At 42.0% G+C, this 20,635-nt stretch overlaps 2 protein-coding genes across 6 annotated transcripts in view; one reads left to right on the top strand and one right to left on the bottom strand.

Moving 5' to 3' along the window:
* Nucleotides 1-20,635, top strand: part of LOC112679081 (protein pitchfork-like) — an 83,328-nt gene that overhangs the window by 43,751 nt on the left and 18,942 nt on the right. For 2 of the 5 annotated variants that reach the window (XM_049110979.1, XM_049110977.1), the window contains one exon: nucleotides 15,907-16,140. The exons of 1 other annotated variant lie outside the window; for it this stretch is intronic. In XM_049110979.1, coding sequence (XP_048966936.1) covers nucleotides 15,907-16,008 — 102 coding nt within the window. In that variant the 3' untranslated portion in view covers nucleotides 16,009-16,140. Of the gene's footprint in view, nucleotides 1-14,796; nucleotides 14,915-15,906; nucleotides 16,141-20,635 lie in introns of those variants that run through there. 2 more of the 5 variants (XM_049110978.1, XM_049110981.1) reach the window with 2 other exon arrangements.
* On the bottom strand, nucleotides 16,940-17,454 carry LOC112665282 (60S ribosomal protein L21-like). Its single transcript, XM_035718457.2, has one exon. The coding sequence runs from the start codon at nucleotides 17,448-17,450 to the stop codon at nucleotides 16,968-16,970; it is 483 nt and encodes a 160-aa protein (XP_035574350.1). The 5' UTR covers nucleotides 17,451-17,454; the 3' UTR covers nucleotides 16,940-16,967.

Below are 20,635 nucleotides of genomic sequence, written 5' to 3'. Positions count from 1 at the left end.
TAAGCAGTAAGGAGCCATTGATTTTTTTTAATCCCAGAAATGACACACTCAATGCCTTCTAGCTACCCTATGTACTAGTTTCTAGATTGGAGCCTTTTAGAAGATGTGGTAAAAGAGGCCAGTTTACAAAATGATTCCCTAAGTAAAGTTGTCATGGGCATGAGAGAAGTAACTGGAACTTTGTCATGAATCTACCTTGAAGCCTTTGAGCTATGCACAAATCCAGAGGGTTTCTAATTTCATATATATGATTTAATGCTTCTTTATAGAAACAAATTATTAGAGAGAAACTGGAAGATCTACAGAGGATATGCTTATACAACCCCCTCTTATCGCCCTTGGACCAGGCAAATATTTCATTTAACCATTGTAACCAGCTTAGAAGCTGATCTAACTTCCCAGAGATCACATAATCAAAGACGGAGCTGGGACTTCAAGCCTGGTTTGCCTGAACTGAACCTGTATCTAAGCCTGGGGTGTTCACGCTCTCTCTGCCTCAATTGCTCCAAATTATCAGCTTTAATGATAACTTCTTTATCCATTCATCTTTCTATGGACACCAAGGCTCCTTCCAGGTTTGGCTATTGTGGACATTTCTGTTATAAACATTGGGGTGCAGGTGTCCTGCCGTTTCACTGCATCTGTATCTTTGGGGTAAATCCCCAGCAGTGCAATTGCTGGGTCGTAGGGCAGTTCTATTTTTAACTCTTTGAGGAACCTTCACACAGTTTTCCAGAGTGGCTGCACCAGTTCACATTCCCACCAACAGTGCAAGAGGGTTCTCCTTTCTTTACATGCTCTCCAATATTTGTTGTTTCCCATCTTGTTAATGTTCACCATTCTCACTGGTGTGAGGTGATATCTCATTGTGGTTTTGAATTTTATTTCCCTGATGGCTAGTGATGCGGAGCATTTTTTCGTGTGCTTGTTGGCCATGTCTGTGTCTTCCTCTGTGAAATTCCTGTTCATGTCTTTTGCCCATTTCATGATTGGATTGTTTGTTTCTTGGCAGTTGAGTTTAATAAGTTCTTTATAGATCTTGGATACTAGCCGTTTATCTGAGATGTCATTTGCAAATATCTTCTCCCATTCCATAGGTTGTCTTTTAGTTTTGTTGACTGTTTCTTTTGCTGTGCAGAAGCTTCTTATGTTGATGAAGTCCCAATAATTCATTTTTGTTTTTGTTTCTCTTGCCTTCATAGATGTATCTTGCAAGAAGTTGCTGTGGCCAAGTTCAAAAAGGGTGTTGCCCGTGTTATCCTCTAGGATTTGGATGGATTCTTGTCTCACATTTAGATCTTTCATCCATTTTGAGTTTATTGTTGAGATGGTATCAACAAGGTATATTCTAACCTGGAGGTAGTTCAGGTGACCAGGGTGTAAGGCAGTGGATGGCATCACTTTAAAAAAAGTAAAAAGGATTCTCCCCCCTGATGTAGATGAATCAATTGTAGAGGAATATGAAGAAGAAACTGATCATCTAGGGATGCCTTGGTGGCTCTGTGGTTGACCGTGTGTCTTTGGCTCAGGGTGTGATCCCGGGTCCTAGGATTGAGACCTGCATCAGGCTCCCTGAAAGGAGCCTGCCTCTCCCTCTGTCTATGTCTTCTCTGCCTCTCTCTCTCTCTCTCTGTCTCTCATGAATAAATAAATCTAAAAGAAAAGAAAAAAGAAAGAAAGAAAGAAAGAAAGAAAGAAGAAAGAAAAGAGAAGAGAAGAGAAGAAAAGAAAAGAAAAGAAAAGAAAAGAAAAGAAAAGAAAAGAAAAGAAAAGAAAGAAAGAAAGAAAGAAAGAAAGAAAGAAAGAAAGAAAGAAAGAAAGAAAATGTAATCCTGTATGCTGCTGCCTCCTGGTGGCAACATTCCTAACTTAACAGAAACAGGGTTCAGAAGCTCTCATGTTACTCTTCAAAAAACAAATGAGCACTGGGTGTTATTCTATATGTTGACAAATTGAACACCAATAAAAAATAAATTTATATAAAAAATCTATTCTAAAACAGAAACAAAAACAAAAAACAAATGAGAGCAATTGTAAATGGGATTGACTGCTTAATTTCTCTTTCTTCAGTCTCATTGTTAGTGTATAGAAATGCCATTGATTTCCGGGCATTGATATTTTATCTTGCCACACTCCCGAGTTGCTGTATGAGTTCTGGCAATCCTGGGGTGGAGTCTTTTGGGTTTTCTATGTACAGTATCATGTCATCTGCAAAGAGGGATAGTTTGAGTTCTTCTTTGCCAATTTGAATGCCTTTTATTTCCTTGTGTTGCCTGATGGCTGAGGCTACGACTTCTACTACTATGTTGAATAGCACTGGTTAGAGTGGACATCCCAGTCATGTTCCTGATCTTAGGGGAAAGGCTCCCAGTGTTTCCCCATTGAGAATGACATTTGCTGTGGGCTGTATGTAGAGGCTTTTAAGATACTGAGGAATGTTCCCTCTATCTCTACACTCTGATCAGGAATGGATGCTGTATTTTGTTAAATGCTTTCTCTGCATCTATTGAGAGGATCAATTGCACCCAAAAGCATAAGATGCCCAGGAATAAACCTAACCAAAGAGGCAAAGATCTATACCCTAAAAACTACAGAACACTTCTGAAAGAAATTGAGGAAGACACAAAGAGTTGGAAAAATATTCCATGCTCATGGATTGGCAGAATTAATATTGTGATACTATCAATGCTACCCAGGTTAATGTACACATTTAATGCAATCCCTATCAAAATACCATGGATTTTCTTCAGAGAGTTGGAACAAATCATCTTAAGATTTGTGTGGAATCAGAAAAGATCCCAAATAGCAGGGGAATATTAAAAAAGAAAACCAGAGCCAGGGGCATCACAATGCCACATTTCAGGTTGTACTACAAAGCTGTGGTCATCAAGACAGTGTGGTACTGGCATAAAAACAGACACATAGATCAATGGAACAGAATAGAGAATCCAGAAATGGGCCCTCCACTCTATGGTCAACTAATACTCCACAAAGCAGAAAGACTATCCACTGGAAAAAGGACCATCTCTTCAATAAATGGTGCTGGGAAAATTGGACAGCCACATGCAGAAGAATGAAACTAGATCATTCTCTTAAACCACATACAAAGATAAACTCGAAATGGATGAAAGATCTAAATGTGAGACAAGAATCCATCCAAATCCTAGAGGAGAACACGGGCAACACCCTTTTTGAACTTGGCCACAGCAACTTCTTGCAAGATACATCTATGAAGGCAAGGGAAACAAAAGCAAAAATGAATTATTGGGACTTCACCAAGATCAAAAGTATCTGCACAGCAAAAGAAACAGTCAACAAAACTAAAAGACAACCTACAGAATGGGAGAAGATATTTGCAAATGACATCTCAGATAAACGGCTAGTATCCAAGATCTATAAAGAACTTATTAAACTCACCACCTAAGAAACAAACAATCCAATCATGAAATGGGCAAAAGACATGAACAGGAATTTCACAGAGGAAGACACAGACATGGCCAACAAGCACATGAAAAAATGCTTTGCATCACTTGCCATCAGGGAAATACAATTCAAAACAATGAGATACCACCTCACACCAGTGAGAATGGTGAACATTAACAAGACGGGAAACAACAAATGTGGAGAGCATGTAAAGAAAGGAGAACCCTCTTGCACTGTTGGTGGGAATGTGAACTGGTGCAGCCACTCTGGAAAACTGTGTGAAGGTTCCTCAAAGAGTTAAAAATAGAACTGCCCTACGACCCAGCAATTGCACTGCTGGGGATTTACCCCAAAGATACAGATGCAGTGAAACGGCAGGACACCTGCACCCCAATGTTTATAGCAGCAATGTCCACAATAGCCAAACTGTGGAAGGAGCCTCGGTGTCCATCGACAGATGGTGGATAAAAAAGATGTGGTCTATGTATACAATGGAATATTACTCAGCCATTAGAAACGACGAATACCCACCATTTGCTTCAACCTGGATGGAACTGGAGGGTATTATGTTGAGTGAAATAAGTCAATCAGAGAAGGACAAACATTATATGTTCTCATTCATTTGGGGAATATAAAAAATAGTGAAAAGGAATAAAGGAGAAAGGAGAGAAAATGAGTGGGAAATATCAGTGAGGGTGATAGAACATGAGAGACACCTAACTTTGCGAAACAAAACAAGGGGTAGTTGAAGGGGAAGTGGGCAGGTGATGGGATGACTGGGTGTTGGGCACTGAGGGGGGCATTTGACAGGATGAGCACTGGGTGATATGCTATATGTTGGCAAATCAAACTCCAGTAAAAAATATATACAAAAACAAATGAGAAAGCTCCTCACATAGTGTCCACAGCTCACTTTCCCATGTGGAGACGACTGGTGCCTGCTCATTAGTCATACCCATTGAGCCTGTGTCCTGTCCCTGTCTACGCACATCCAACCTGCCAACCGTTCCTGGGATTTTTCCATCACCCACCTGTGCCTCTGACCTCTTGTCAATCCCTTAACACTGCAGGCTCTCTTACTGTACTTACCAAGTCTTCTTTGCAGCAAGACATTGTTAGCACATAAGCTCTCTGAATCTGCTTCCTCAGCATGAGATGAGATGCTTGTGACTCACAATCGCTGGATTCTCTCAGAAGTATATGATTTGACTACTTGTCTTCTCTCTCCCACTAGCATTTAAGGTCTTGTAGAAGCCTGGGTCCTGAAATATCACTCATTGTCCTCTGCACAGCAGCCTCCACTCAGAATTATCTACCAGGAGAAGGCAGAGGGGAACACGATACATAGGCATCCATCTCTAGTTAGCAAGAGGTGCTTAGGGACCTTCTCTTCAAGGTACCTGATCTATTAGGAGATACAGTGTTAAAATTGTTCTTTGTAAATGCCAGTTTTTTTTCCAACATAAGTATATTATGTCTAATATGTCACATATCTGTAGGAAGTGATCACAGTTTAAAAAGACCTCTGTCATATTCAGTTTTCTTATCACAATATTTGAAGAGTTTACATAGTCAGGATGGAGGAATAGTGTTCAGTAGGTATTATTAAAATCCTTATGAATCAAAAATTCTTCAGTTTCTTGACTCGGGCATATGAGGTCTAGGTCAGAGCACACATCTAAAAAGACGGCATACATAAGACAAGGAATTAATCAGAAGTTGGGGTCCTAAGGGTCCTTAGTCTTAGGAAAAAATAGATCTTTAACTAAAAGCTACTAAGAAGTCCATCTGAAAAGCTTGGGTGTTAGATTTCAAATGATTGTGAGAGTCCCAAGAGAGTGAGAGATAATTCCTGAAAACAAACAAACAAACAAACAAACAAACAGAAAATGGTACCAAGACTGGGTTCATGGCCAACACAGCTAATGTTAAGTACCAAAGCTTAATATACATCCTATTATCTTGTCCCTTAAAATCAAATTCTTGCTTTTTTCCCATTTTGTGTGATTGGATTCAAGTCTGAAAGTTTTCAGTATAGGATCCTAATCTCTCAATGAACATCTTCCTGATACTCCAGCTCAAAGAAAGGGATACTGGCTGTAAAAATTATCTGGGTGGAATGATGAAAGCAGCAGGTGCAAGTCACCTTGGTCCTTTACTTCCCATAGGTCTCTTTCTACAACCTCAGTGAATGTGTCTTTAGGTAGCTGAACCCCACCCTCATCTTGGTTTTCTCCCTACTGTGGGCTTATTTCTATAGCTAAGGTAGTGAAACAATAGCTGATAAACAGTGTGGAGGACAAGGGCAGGTCACCAAATGTGCCACTTTGGCATATTGATTATTAATAAGAGTTACTTAAGAAACAGTTGGTATAGGGACACTCAAACCCTCTTCTGTCCCTCTAAAAGCAGGAAACCAATCTCTCATATGAAAAATGCCCTCTCGGGATCCCTGGGTGGCGCAGCGGTTTGGCGCCTGCCTTTGGCCCAGGGCGCGATCCTGGAGACCCGGGATCGAATCCCATGTCAGGCTCCCGGTGCATGGAGCCTGCTTCTCCCTCTGCCTGTGTCTCTGCCTCTCTCTCTCTCTCTCTGTGACTATCCTAAATAAATAAATAAAATATTAAAAAAAAAAAAGAAAGAAAAATGCCCTCTCTACTAGGAAGTAAAAACAAATCCTTATCACCAGAGATAGGGAATTTAAGCTGAGAAAGCTATAAATACAAATCTTATTTTTTCTAATCTACTACTTCACCCTAAATTCTGCTAAGAATTCCCTAATTAGGGCTTCTTAATATCTGTTTTCTTCTTTCACAAATTTATTTTCCATTGTCTAAACTCTACCTGCCTTGATCATTTCTTTAGGTCTCAATCTCATTATTGAGCCTCCATGAAACCTCATAAAACTTTGGGGTTTTTATCCTGTTAATTTGTTTCATGTAAATTTATTTTTTTTAATTTATTTTTTATTGGTGTTCAATTTACTAACATACAGAATAACCCCCAGTGCCCGTCACCCATTCACTCCCACCCCCGCCCTCCTCCCCTTCTACCACCCCTAGTTCGTTTCCCAGAGTTAGCAGTCTTTACGTTCTGTCTCCCTTTCTGATATTTCCCACACATTTCTTCTCCCTTCCCTTATATTCCCTTTCACTATTATTTATATTCCCCAAATGAATGAGAACATATAACGTTTGTCCTTCTCCGACTGGCTTACTTCACTCAGCATAATACCCTCCAGTTCCATCCACGTTGAAGCAAATGGTGGGTATTTGTCGCTTCTAATGGCTGAGGAATATTCCATTGTATACATAAACCACATCTTCTTTATCCATTCATCTTTCGTTGGACACCGAGGCTCCTTCCACAGTTTGGCTATCGTGGCCATTGCTGCTATAAACATCGGGGTGCAGGTGTCCCGGCGTTTCATTGCATTTGTATCTTTGGGGTAAATCCCCAACAGTGCAATTGCTGGGTCGTAGGGCAGGTATATTTTTAACTGTTTGAGGAACCTCCACACAGTTTTCCAGAGTGGCTGCACCAGTTCACATTCCCACCAACAGTGTATGAGGGTTCCCTTTTCTCCGCATCCTCTCCAACATTTGTTGTTTCCTGCCTTGTTAATTTTCCCCATTCTCACTGGTGTGAGGTGGTATCTCATTGTGGTTTTGATTTGTATTTCCCTGATGGCAAGTGATGCAGAGCATTTTCTCATGTGCATGTTGGCCATGTCTATGTCTTCCTCTGTGAGATTTCTCTTCATGTCTTTTGCCCATTTCATGATTGGATTGTTTGTTTCTTTGCTGTTGAGTTTAATAAGTTCTTTATAGATCTTGGAAACTAGCCCTTTATCTGATATGTCATTTGCAAATATCTTCTCCCATTCTGTAGGTTGTCTTTGAGTTTTGTTGACTGTATCCTTTGCTGTGCAAAAGCTTCTTATCTTGATGAAGTCCCAATAGTTCATTTTTGCTTTTCTTTCTTTTGCCTTCATGGATGTATCTTGCAAGAAGTTACTATGGCCGAGTTCAAAAAGGGTGTTGCCTGTGTTCTTCTCTAGGATTTTGATGGAATCTTGTCTCACATTTAGATCTTTCATCCATTTTGAGTTTATCTTTGTGTATGGTGCAAGAGAGTGGTCTAGTTTCATTCTTCTGCATGTGGATGTCCAATTTTCCCAGCACCATTTATTGAAGAGACTGTCTTTCTTCCAATGGATAGTCTTTCCTCCTTTATCGAATATTAGTTGCCCATAAATTTCAGGGTCCACTTCTGGATTCTCTATTCTGTTCCACTGATCTATGGGTCTGTTTTTGTGCCAGTACCACACTGTCTTGATGACCACAGCTTTGTAGTACAACCTGAAATCTGGCATTGTGATGCCCCCAGATATGGTTTTCTTTTTTAAAATTCCCCTGGCTGTTCGGGGTCTTTTCTGATTCCACACAAATCTTAAAATAATTTGTTCTAACTCTCTGAAGAAAGTCCATGGTATTTTGATAGGGATTGCATTAAACGTGTATATTGCCCTGGGTAACATTGACATTTTCACAATATTAATTCTGCCAATCCATGAGCATGGAATATTTTTCCATCTCTTTGTGTCTTCCTCAATTTCTTTCAGAAGTGTTCTATAGTTTTGAGGGTATAGATCCTTTACATCTTTGGTTAGGTTTATTCCTAGGTATCTTATGCTTTTGGGTGCAATTGTAAATGGGATTGACTCCTTAATTTCTCTTTCTTCAGTCTCATTGTTAGTGTATAGAAATGCCACTGACTTCTGGGCATTGATTTTGTATCCTGCCACGCTACCGAATTGCTGTATGAGTTCTAGCAATCTTGGGGTGGAGACTTTTGGGTTTTCTATGTAGAGTATCATGTCATCGGCGAAGAGGGAGAGTTTGACTTCTTCTTTGCCAATTTGAATGCCTTTAATGTCTTTTTGTCGTCTGATTGCTGAGGCTAGGACTTCCAGTACTATGTTGAACAGCAGTGGTGAGAGTGGACATCCCTGTCTTGTTCCTGATCTTAGGGGAAAGGCTCCCAGTGCTTCCCCATTGAGAATGATATTTGCTGTGGGCTTTTCATAGATGGCTTTTAAGATGTTGAGGAATGTTCCCTCTATCCCTACACTCTGAAGAGTTTTGATCAGGAATGGATGCTGTATTTTGTCAAATGCTTTCTCTGCATCCAATGAGAGGATCATATGGTTCTTGGTTTTTCTCTTGCTGATATGATGAATCACATTGATTGTTTTACAACTGTTGAACCAGCCTTGTGTCCCGGGGATAAATCCTACTTGGTCATGGTGAATAATTTCCTTAATGTACTGTTGGATCCTATTGGCCAGTATCTTGTTGAGAATTTTTGCATCCATGTTCATCAGGGATATTGGTCTGTAATTCTCCTTTTTGGTGGGGTCTTTGTCTGGTTTTGGAATTAAGGTGATGCTGGCCTCATAGAACGAATTTGGAAGTACTCCATCTCTTTCTATCTTTCCAAACAGCTTTAGGAGAATAGGTATGGTTTCTTCTTTAAACGTTTGATAAAATTCCCCTGGGAAGCCATCTGGCCCTGGACTCTTGTGTCTTGGGAGGTTTTTGATGACTGCTTCAATTTCCTCCCTGGTTATTGGCCTGTTCAGGTTTTCTATTTTTTCCTGGTCCAGTTTTGGTAGTTTGTGGCTTTCCAGGAATGCGTCCATTTCTTCTAGATTGCCTAATTTATTGGCGTATAGCTGTTCATAATATGTTTTTAAAATCGTTTGTATTTCCTTGGTGTTGGTAGTGATCTCTCCTTTCTCATTCATGATTTTATTTTTTTTTTTAATTTTTATTTATTTATGATAGTCACAGAGAGAGAGAGAGAGAGGCAGAGACACAGGCAGAGGGAGAAGCAGGCTCCATGCACCAGGAGCCCGACGTGGGATTCGATCCCGGGTCTCCAGGATCGTGCCCTGGGCCAAAGGCAGGCGCTAAACCGCTGCGCCACCCAGGGATCCCTCATTCATGATTTTATTAATTTGAGTCTTCTCTCTCTTCTTTTTAATAAGGCTGGCTAATGGCTTATCTATCTTATTAATTCTTTCAAAGAACCAACTCCTGGTTTTGTTGATCTGTTCCACAGTTCTTCTGGTCTCAATTTCGTTGAGTTCTGCTCGAATCTTTATTAACTCCCTTCTTCTCTTGGGTGTAGGATCTATTTGTTGTTTTTTCTCTAGCTCCTTTACGTGTAAGGTTAGCTTTTGTATTTGAGTTCTTTCCAGTTTTTGAATGGATGCTTGTATTGCGATGTATTTCCCCCTTAGGACTGCTTTTCCTGCATCCCAAAGATTTTGAACGGTTGTATCTTCATTCTCATTAGTTTCCATGAATCTTTTTAATTCTTCCTTAATTTCCTGGTTGACCCTTTCATCTTTTAGCAGGATGGTCCTTAACCTCCACGTGTTTGAGGTCCTTCCAAACTTCTTGTTGTGATTTAGTTCTAATTTCAAGGCATTATGGTATGAGAATATGCTGGGTACAATCCCAATCTTTTGGTATCGGTTCAGACCCGATTTGTGACCCAATATGTGGTCTATTCTGGAGAAAGTTCCATGTGTGCTTGAGAAGAATGTGTATTCAGTTGAGTTTGGATGTAAAGTTTTGTAGATATCTGTGAAATCCATCTGGTCCAGTGTATCATTTAAAGCTCTCGTTTCTTTGGAGATGTTGTGCTTAGAGGACCTATCGAGTATAGAAAGAGCTAGATTGAAGTCACCAAGTCTAAGTGTATTTTTATCTAAGTATTTCTTCACTTTGGTTAATAATTGATTGATATATTTGGCAGCTCCCACATTCGGGGCATATATATTGAGGATTGTTAAGTCCTCTTGTTGAATAGATCCTTTAAGTATGATATAGTGTCCCTCTTCATCTCTCACTACAGTCTTTGGGGTAAATTTTAGTTTATCTGATATAAGGATGGCTACCCCTGCTTTCTTTTGAGGACCATTCGAATGGTAAATGGTTCTCCAACCTTTTATTTTCAGGCTGTAGGTGTCCTTCTGTCTAAAATGAGTCTCTTGTAGACAGCAAATAGATGGGTCCTGCTTTTTTATCCAGTCTGAAACCCTGCGCCTTTTGATGGCGTCATTAAGCCCGTTTACATTCAGAGTCACTATTGAGAGATATGAGTTTAGTGTCATCATGATATCTATTCAGTCCTTGTTTTTGTGGACTGTTCCACTGAACTTCTTCTTAAAGGGGAATTTTATTATTTTTTTTTAATTTATTTTTTATTGGTGTTCAATTTACTAACATACAGAATAACCCCCAGTGCCCATCACCCATTCACTCCCACCCCCCGCCCTCCTCCTTAAAGGGGAATTTTAAGAGTCTCCCTTACAATTTCTTGCAGAGCTGGTTTGGAGGTCACATATCCTTTCAGTTCCTGCCTGTCTTGGAAGCTCTTTATCTCTCCTTCCATTTTGAATGAGAGCCTTGCTGGATAAAGTATTCTTGGTTGCATGTTCTTCTCATTTAGGACCCTGAATATATCCTGCCAGCCCTTTCTGGCCTGCCAGGTCTCTGTGGAGAGGTCTGCTGTTACCCTAATACTCCTCCCCATAAAGTCAGGGATTTCTTGTCTCTTGCTGCTTTAAGGATCTTCTCTTTATCTTTGGAATTTGCAAGCTTCACTATTAAATGTCGAGGTGTTGAACGGTTTTTATTGATTTTAGGGGGGGATCTCTCTATTTCCTGTATCTGAATGCCTGTTTCCCTTCCCATATTAGGAAAGTTTTCAGCTAGAATTTGTTCAAATACATATTCTGGCTCTCTGTCCCTTTTGGCGCCCTCGGGAACCCCAATTAAACGTAGGTTTTTCTTTCTCAGGCTGTCGTTTATTTCCCTTAATCTATCCTCATGGTCTTTTAATTGTTTGTCTCTTTTTTCCTCAGTTTCCCTCTTTGCTATCAACTTGTCTTCTATGTCACTCACTCGTTCTTCCACCCCGTTAACCCTCGTCGTTAGGACTTCTAGTTTGGATTGCATCTCATTCAATTGATTTTTAATTTCTGCCTGATTAGCTCTAAATTCTGCAGTCATGAAGTCTCTTGAGTCCTTTATACTTTTTTTAGAGCCACCAGTAGCTGTATAATAGTGCTTCTGAATTGGCTTTCTGACATTGAATTGTAATCCAGATTGTGTAACTCTGTGGGAGAGAGGACTGTTTCTGATTCTTTCTTTTGAGGTGAGGTTTTCCTTCTAGTCATTTTGCTCAGTGCAGAGTGGCCAAAAGCAAGTTGTATTGGGAAAAAGAGAAAAAGAGAGGAGAGAAAGAAGGAAAGAAAAGAGAAAGAGAGAAAAAAGGGAAGAAAAAAAAACGAAAAAAAAAGAAGTAAAAGATAAAGAAAAAGGAGAAAAAAAGGGGGTGGGGGAAGGAAACAAATCAAAAAGCAAAACAAAACAAAAAAAAAAAAAAAAGAAAAGAACCACGGGGGAGTATCTTCTGATTCTGTGTACTTTAAGTCCCTTGGCTTCTCCTGGAAGTTGTCCGTCTAGCTGGTGTTCTGGGGGAGGGGCCTGTTTGCTGATTTTCAGGTGTTAGCAGTTGGGGGAGCTGCTGTGCCCCTGCCTGGTGCAGGGCTCAGTGGGGGTTGTTTACCCCGTGAGGCCGCAGGAGGAACAGCCCCAGTGGCGGGGCAGCTCTGGAAACCTGGATTCAGCTCCGGCAGGAACTCCGTCTGCAGGGCCTGGAGGCTCTGGGGCGGGGCCGCTGATGTGCTCAGCTGGGGCAGGAGCGTCCTTGCTGTCCTGGGCCCTCCCGGCCTCTGACCGTCCCGGGGGAGGCCGGATCCTGGGCTGTGTCCCGGCGCTCTGGGCTCCGGAGCCTGCGCTGTTGGATTCGCGCTCCCGGCCGGCAGCCCCCTCCGCGGAGCCGCCGCCCGAGCCCCGCCCCCCCAGCTGCTCCCGCCCCGCAGCCCCCTCCGCGGAGCCGCCGCCCGAGCCCCGCCCCCCCCAGCTGCTCCCGCCCCGCAGCCCCCTCCGCGGAGCCGCCACCCGAACCCCTCCGAGCTGCTCCGGGTCCCGCCGTGCGCGCTGCAGCCCTTAGGGAGCTCGGCGCACTCTCCTGGGCTGCAGCCCTTAGGGAGCTCGGCGCACTCTCCTGGGCGCGCAGTTGCTCTGTTACTGTCCCGGGGAGCCCGAGGGCATCCTCGCCCTCCTGGGTCCTGCTCCAACTCCCTGCGAGCCCCTTTCCGCCCGGGAAGGCCGGTGCAGCTCCTGCTCCTCCGGGACGGGGCTCTCCTGTCCTGGGGACACTCGTCCCGGCCTCAGCCCGGCTCCTCGCGGGGCCCCTCCCCCTTGGAGGCCTTTTGTGTCTTTATTTCTTCCCCCCCCCCCCCCCCGTCATCCTACCTTGATAGATGCGCGAACTCTTCTCACTGTAGCATTCCAGCTGGTCTCTCTTTAAATCTCAGGCCGAATTGATAGATTTTCAGGATAATTTGAAGGTTTTCTAGGTAATTTGGTGGAGACAGGTGATTTGGAGACCCTACTCTTCCGCCATCTTGCTCCTCCCCCCATGTAAATTTAATTATTAGTCCGGATGGAAGAATTTGAAAGGTAGGGAAAGAATTTTCCACAAACAGAAAGAGGGTGATTCTGTTTTATCTATTTAGTGGCTTTAAACATATGTGTACACACACACACACACACACACACACACATATATATGCATACACATATATATATATATAACTTATTTGTTATTTCATGGAAATAGGTCATGATGCTTTACCCAGGCATGTACCAGGTTGCAAATCCTCAGGAGCAAATACACAAACAAAATTTTGCACCATTTAATGCCTTGTTGCCTCGATTTAGGACATCAAAGGACTCTTCTTATCCTGGGTATGTCTCCTCTCTTCTGGAGCACTTCACCAAACAGCAATAGGAAAGAATGTACAAAGGAGGGGTTCCATCGAAACCATGGCAGCTGAATAGGAAACCACCCACCCATCTTTAAAGCACCAACCTCTGACCTTCCAGACCTCTGGCATTATAGAACTCTAAATCATAGTGGTTCATTCAATCAACAGTTATAAGTGTCAGGCACTTTCAAGGGATCCAGCGATTTTGCACAAACCCATCACACAAGGCTCCTCATTCCTTGGAACTTACACTCTTGAGTCCAGACAGATGGGAAGCAAATACACTAAAATAAACAAACAACAACAACAACAACAAAAAAAAAAAACCCAATGGTGATAAGGATGGTTACCATATAATTAAGCAGTCAGGCAATGACACGTCTGAGAGTAAGCTTACTAATTATACCAAGACAGTAGCCATGAGCTAGGACTGTCACAGGCACACCAGGCAAGGTGGTGACCCGGTGATGTGCTATCTGTGAAGATGGTAAACAGGGTGGTGGTGATGGGATGGGTGGCGCTACTTTGGCAAGGATGTCCAGAAAGTTCCTTAGGGGAAATGACACTGGATCTGAAGTCTGAATGACAAGACTGAGCCAGCCCTGTGAAGATCTGGGCCAGGGCTTCCCAGGCAGGAGGAGCTGCAAGTGCAAAAGCTGTAAGCTGGGGAGGAACTGGTGGGAAGAATAAGGAGGAGGCTGGTGTGGCTAGAGTGTGGTGAGCAAGGAGGAACTGAAAAGAGAAGAGAGAGGCTGAGCACATGGTCCCTATAGACCAAGTATTTCAGGAAGCCATTCAGCATGTATGGAGCCGAGAGGCAAAGGGTCAAGGTCTTTGGTTTTATCATGAGAAATCCAAGGATCAGTGGCTGAGCGTAACTTTCTCAAGGTCAAAGTAAGGAAGTGGAAGTGTTGAACATTGGCCCCTATGTTCATTCTAAGTATGATTTCTTTTTTTTTTCCCAAGTATGATTTTCAACACAGCAAAGAGTCTACCCCAAAGACCAAGTGTTATGAGCAAAGGCAATTATAAATGCCATGTCAATCAAAATGTAACTGGTTTTGCCTTCTTGTCCTGCAATTGCTGATATTGCTGATTGAATTATCATTACACTTTTATCCCCAGTTTCAAAGCACAGCAGTACTTGTTCATGACTTTGGTAGGCTATTTCCTTACCCACCACTCCTGGGATCCTCAGCCAAGGATACTGAGCTGCCAAAATGTTTTTCAAACTAGAGTCGATTTTAATCCTAACTGGGATGTCAAGATTAGATATATTTAACACTCACACCTAATCAGAAATACATTAACAGGCAAGGGACCTCCACACTTGCCCCACATTAAAAAGATGATTAAGATGTTGCCTGTTTCTCAAGGAATTAGACCAAGTGCAGATATAGATGGAATTCATATATGGCTACTAAGTCATTGCACGGGATGCTTTGTATTTTCATTTCTAGCCCTGGCACATATAACCCAGAGATGAAACCACCCCCCAAAATCACCTGGCCAATGAAATTTGGATCTCCAGACTGGGCTCAAGTTCCATGTCTACAGAAAAGAACCCTAAAAGCTGAGGTATAAGACTGGAATTGTGTAGAACTCTCTATCTGGTACTTTCATATGTGTCAGAGGTTTTTATCCAGGAGTGTCTGAATGAGCTTCAGAAAGTCCTTGTTCCCCTGACAGGATATGCAGTTTTGTGCGAATATGCATATGGGTATCTTTTTCTGACAGTTTTGTTAAAATTTTTTAAAGGTGGATACAATGGAAAAAGTCACATTTTATTACCTAATCCTCAAATGTAGGAGCAGGAGAATTATACCTTGATGATAGAGGAAGAAAATCAGGCTCTGATGGATTAAGTGACAAGTTCACGTTGACAACTGGAATCTAGATCTTGTGATTCCTAAGCCAGTGCTCTTTCCATACACTACTAGAGTATTAGATCATCAGGGGGCTGTAGAACATTCTCAGAAGAACATGGATTCAGGGGACAGATTGCCTGGGTTCAAATACTAGCTCCCATATTACTGGCTGTGTGATCTCGGGCAACTTTTCTAAGACCCAGTTTTCCTTACTTTAAAATGAGTATAATAATAGAGTCAATCTGATAACATTGTAAAGATCGAGCTAATGTAGAAAAGCACTTAACATAGTACCTATAACATAATGAATGCTCAATCCATGTGAGCTATCATAATTCCAGTGGTGCCATATTTTAAGAGGAAGCTTGGATTCATTCTACTACTATTTGTGAAATGCCTAGAGTAGCAATGTTATCATGTTAGACATATGCGTAACATTCAGGAATCAAACATATACTCTTTGTTTTTGAGTAGTTTGCCAATTAACTTGGAGATTTACCAAGTAGGAAACAATTCCTAGCGGGACAGCAGAGTAAGATGACAGAGTAGCTGTTGACAGAATCCTAAGACTAGGCTCCAATGGGGTGGGCTTCAGCTGGGCCACAACAGTGGTGATGTGCAGTTCATTTTGCACAGCCAGGAAGACAGAGGCAGAGGCTTCTCGCTGGAATATTGACCTAGACAAAGTTCCTTCCATTGCAGCTGTCCACTGACAAGGACTTCAGAAAGCACCGGAACCGTGTGGCCTACCTAAGCCTGTTTTACAGTTGGGGAGCTGTGACTACCTTCACCCACTCCTCCTGACCACAGCTCCAGGATTGAGGACAGAGCTGGTCTTCCGCCTGCACTGCTGTACTCTCTTGTCTGCCAGCATGGGTCCCAGGGAGGGGAAGGGGCTCATAACTACTTTCTGTGTGAGAACAGAAAGACTACTTCCGAGCATTCTGTGTCCATGTGCTGGTTTGTCATTTACATACATACGTGGGCCTGGAGGGTTCCTGCCCAGCGTTCAGTGGGGTGGCTCCATTGTACTTAGATGCTCATGGGTCTTTGTCCTCATGCTAAGTTCCCAGGTTCCAGTTTTATGTCATCTACCACTAGCCCTGGGAACAGGGGCTATTGGCCTCTAAGTAGCAAGGATTGGATGGCTTCTTTGGCTTATACTTGGGCTTCCTACACACAGATGATACATACAGGCAGAGTAAAACATTTATATTTTAGAAACTCTTCCAGATTTCTGAGTTCCTGGCATGCAGTGGGCTGATACGGATTTTGTTGCCTTTCCCAGACTGATATTAACCTCACTGAATCAAAATTCCCCAATTCCAGGGAACCTGAATGGCTCTGTTAGTTAAGCATCTGTTTTTGGCTCAAGTTGTGATAGCAGAGTCCTGGGGTTGATCCCCATCAGGTTCCCTGCTCAGCAGGGAGCCTGCTTCTCTCTCTCCTTCTACCACTCCCTGTGCTCATGCTCTCTCTCAAATAAAATATTTTTTTATTTTTTTTATTTTTTTCTAGGAAATAAAAAATTTAATGGGGAAAGACAGCCATGCAAAGAAATAATTACAGCTTTGAGTTAAGTGTTAGTAGAGACATGAACTAAGTATGAAAATACAGGAGAACCATTTCCTTCAGCTGGGGAATATTAAGAAAGGCAGCCTTGAGGAAGTGGCATTTGAGGGAAACCATGACATATGAGTTGAAATTCTTTTTTTTTTTTTTTTTTTTTACAATCCTGAGGTCTTTTATTTTCTTTATAGTTATCATGCCATGAATTCATAGGGAATGGGTTCCAGCAGTTCAGGCTCCTTTCCATTGGTTCTCACAAAGTGTGTTTCTGTGGGTGGGGCAGGCTCCCGCTTCAGTTGGACCCAAGTACCTTTCTCTTTGGCTTCCTTCTTTATCTGATCATTTTCCTTCACACGCTTCAGGAAGCTACCTCGGCTCTTTGAGTGTTTAATATGCTCAATGCGGACATTAATTCTCTTGGCAAGAATCTTGCCCTTAACTTGTTTGTTTACAACAATGCCAACGGCATGCTGAGTAACATTGTAGACTCTTCCAGTTTTGCCATGGTAATATTTGTGGGGCATTCCTTTTTGAACAGTGCCCATTCCCTTGATGTCCACAATACCACCTTTCTTATAGATTCGCATGTATGTGGCCAAAGGAACAACTCCATGTTTTCTAAAAGGCCTAGAGAACATATAGCGGGTACCTCTCCTCTTTCCCTTTGTGTTGGTCATTTTGGCAAATTACTGGAAGATGGCGGTTCCGAGTTGAAATTTTCTAGGCAGAAAAGACATGGTAAGAAAGAAATTGCTAAGCTGGTGTTGCTCAAAATTTCTTAAGGAAAGGAATACGATAAGGATGGAGTTGGAGTTGGGTTATAACCTAAAGTAACTTTTAGGGAACTCAAGATATCTGTAGTGTTATAATTTTTATATTAACTATGGGTTCAGCAATTCTACACTCTGCCACCTATTTTCATAAATAAAGTCTTATCAGAACACAGGCACACTCTTACATATGCTTTGTATTACAACTGCAGGATGAAAAGTTGCAAAGCATCATCTATCCACAAAACTTAACATATTCCCCATCTGAACCTTTAATAGAGTTTACACTAGAGCTATAGATTAATAAATCTCAGAAAATATTGAGTTAAAGCATGTTTCAATATTATAAAGAATCATGTCATATAAACCTTTTTTTAAATAAATTTATTTTTTATTGGTGTTCAATTAACCAACATACAGAATAACACCCAGTGCTCATCCCGTCAAGGGCCCCCCTCAGTGCCTGTCACCCATTCACCCCCAGCCCCCGCCTCCTCCCCTTCCACCACCCCTAGTTCATTTCCCAGAGTAAGGAGTCTTTATGTTCTGTCTCCCTTTCTGATATTTCCCACACATTTCTTCTCCCTTCCCTTGTATTCCCTTCCACTATTATTTATATTCCCCAAATGAATGAGAACATATAATGTTTGTCCTTCTCCGATTGACTTACTTCACTCAGCATAATACCCTCCAGTTCCATCCACGTTGAAGCAAATGGTGGGTATTTGTCGTCTCTAATGGCTGAGTAATATTCCATTGTATACATAAACCACATCTTTATCCATTCATCTTTCCATGGACACCAAGGCTCCTTCCACAGTTTGCTATTGTGCACATTGCTGCTATAAACATTGGGGTGCAGGTGTCCCAGCGTTTCATTGCATCTGTATCTTTGGGGTAAATCCCCAGAAGTGCAATTGCTGGGTTGTAGGGCAGGTCTATTTTTAACTCTTTGAGGAACCTCCACACAGTTTTCCAGAGTGGCTGCACCAGTTCACATTCCCACCAACAGTGTAAGAGGGTTCCCTTTTCTCCGCATCCTCTCCAACATTTGTGGTTTCCTGCCTTGTTAATTTTCCCCATTCTCACTGGTGTGTGGTGGTATCTCATTGTGGTTTTGATTTGTATTTCCCTGATGGCAAGTGATGCAGAGCATTTTCTCATGTGCATGTTGGCCATGTCTATGTCTCCCTCTGTGAGATTTCTGTTCATGTCTTTTGCCCATTTCAGGATTGGATTGTTTGTTTCTTGGGTGGTGAGTTTAATAAGTTCTTTACAGATCTTGGAAACTAGCCCTTTATCTGATTAGTCATTTGCAAACATTCTCCCATTCTGTAGGTTGTCTTTTAGTTTTGTTGACTGTATCCTTTGCTGTGCAAAAGCTTCTTATCTTGATGAAGCCCCAATAGTTCATTTATTCATCAAAATCTGAGACACTATAGTTCATTTTAAAGAAAAATCATCTTATGGTTTATGGCCTGAATTTAAAATACTTCTAGTGTATTTAAAAGTAAAATTCCCTCCAAAATGAAATAATAAAATTTCAGAGATGCATGAATTTCATAGAGCAACCTATACTCATATGTTCAGGAAACTTTGAGACCTCAGCCTGAAGGCACACAGCACCTCATTTGCGAAAACTACAGGGCAAGGGTACTACGGAGAGAAATAGAAACTGAAGATGGGCTGGGTGAGCTGGCCCTGCTGCATCATGTTCTGCAGGACTGTTGGGCCATTATCTACTGCCAGGTTGGAGTAGGCCATTCCCAGGATACCATCAAAATATGAATAGTAAAATGGGTAGTTGGGTTCATTCTCACTCATGCCAAATAGCTGGTTATGGATGACAATGTTCTGAACCTGGGACAATCAGAAAGAAAGATTGACAATTCAGGGGGCAAATCCTTCCCAGACGGTGCCCAGAGAATGGAATTAAGACCCTTTATTGGGAGAGGACCCTTTTTGGGAGAGGAGGTTGGCTTCTTTCACAATTAGCACAATCATGGGGTGGGTATGTAAAATGAAGAAACAGAGCATCATTCAATGATGTGTGTCTTGAAAGAAGAGTGCAAGTATTGAGGAAGTGTTGTGCAGTTAGTTTCACTTCCATGGACAGTGAAAGGACAGTGGCGGGTTTTATATTGAACAATCCACCTGCACAAATGACATAGAAACTGTGGGTGATTGATGTAAAGAAAAAAAAATACTGAAGGAAAGTCTTCAAATACCTAGAGTGAAATCATGTGGAAAAAGCAGATGTACTCCATGTGGCTGCAGAGAGCACGTTAAGAACGGAACACAGTCACAGGAAGCACAATGTAGAGTCTGCTGCGATCAGGACTGCTTGGGGAGAGGTGGCAATTTTTGTTTTGGGAGAAAGGTTTAATTAGATGGCCTTTGGCATCCTTTCCCACATTAGCTTCTGGGAATTTGTACCTATTTAGTAATCATGAGACTCTCTGATAGATGAAGGCTCTAGAAGGGGAATCAAAGAGCAGACCCACAGAAGTATGAGAACAGCACTTATCACAGTGTCATATCCCAGGAGCACAGTCAGGCTCCCAAAACCATAGGCCAGTGTATGAGGTTTGCTCGCTGCTTTGGTAGGTGGAGGATCTGCTGGGGTTGAACCTGTGTGATTGGCTGTGTAAGATTAGAATGGAATGTTAATGTCAATACACTTTCCAAAAAACTTGGAGGACATCTATCTTTGATGGCCTAAGACCATCAGACCAAGCCTGAGATTGGGCCTCAGCCTCAGATCCTTTATGCTGGAGCAATCTGTGGCCCGAAAAGACTGTCCCCTTGGGAACAGATGCTGCCCTAATTCCTTCCATTTCTAAGGGATTGCTCAACACAAAAGTGCCAGGAATTGGGGCCAATAGGAGAAAGCTGAGGAAGGGAACAATGTAGAAGGAATGGAACTTTGGTCTATTTCTGCTGTCTCTCTCCGAACTGTAGTACTTGTGAAATCTAGACCAAGGCAAGATTTCCAGATGGTCTAATTTAAGGAGGATGATATCAAGGGTATGCACTGGGAACTTGGGACTTTGATGCTGAGTTTGTGATCAATTCTGACTTTGCCCCACCCT

The sequence above is a fragment of the Canis lupus genome, chromosome 6 (genome assembly GCF_003254725.2).
Source record: "Canis lupus dingo isolate Sandy chromosome 6, ASM325472v2, whole genome shotgun sequence".
Classification (NCBI taxonomy): domain Eukaryota; kingdom Metazoa; phylum Chordata; class Mammalia; order Carnivora; family Canidae; genus Canis; species Canis lupus.
Note: the sequence above shows the minus strand (reverse complement) of the source record. Positions and strands in the feature narration are given on the sequence as shown.

Bases quoted from the DNA above. Each gene is read 5' to 3' on its own strand.
- LOC112665282 (XM_035718457.2), bottom strand. From the start codon at position 17,450: ATGACCAACACAAAGGGAAAGAGGAGAGGTACCCGCTATATGTTCTCT.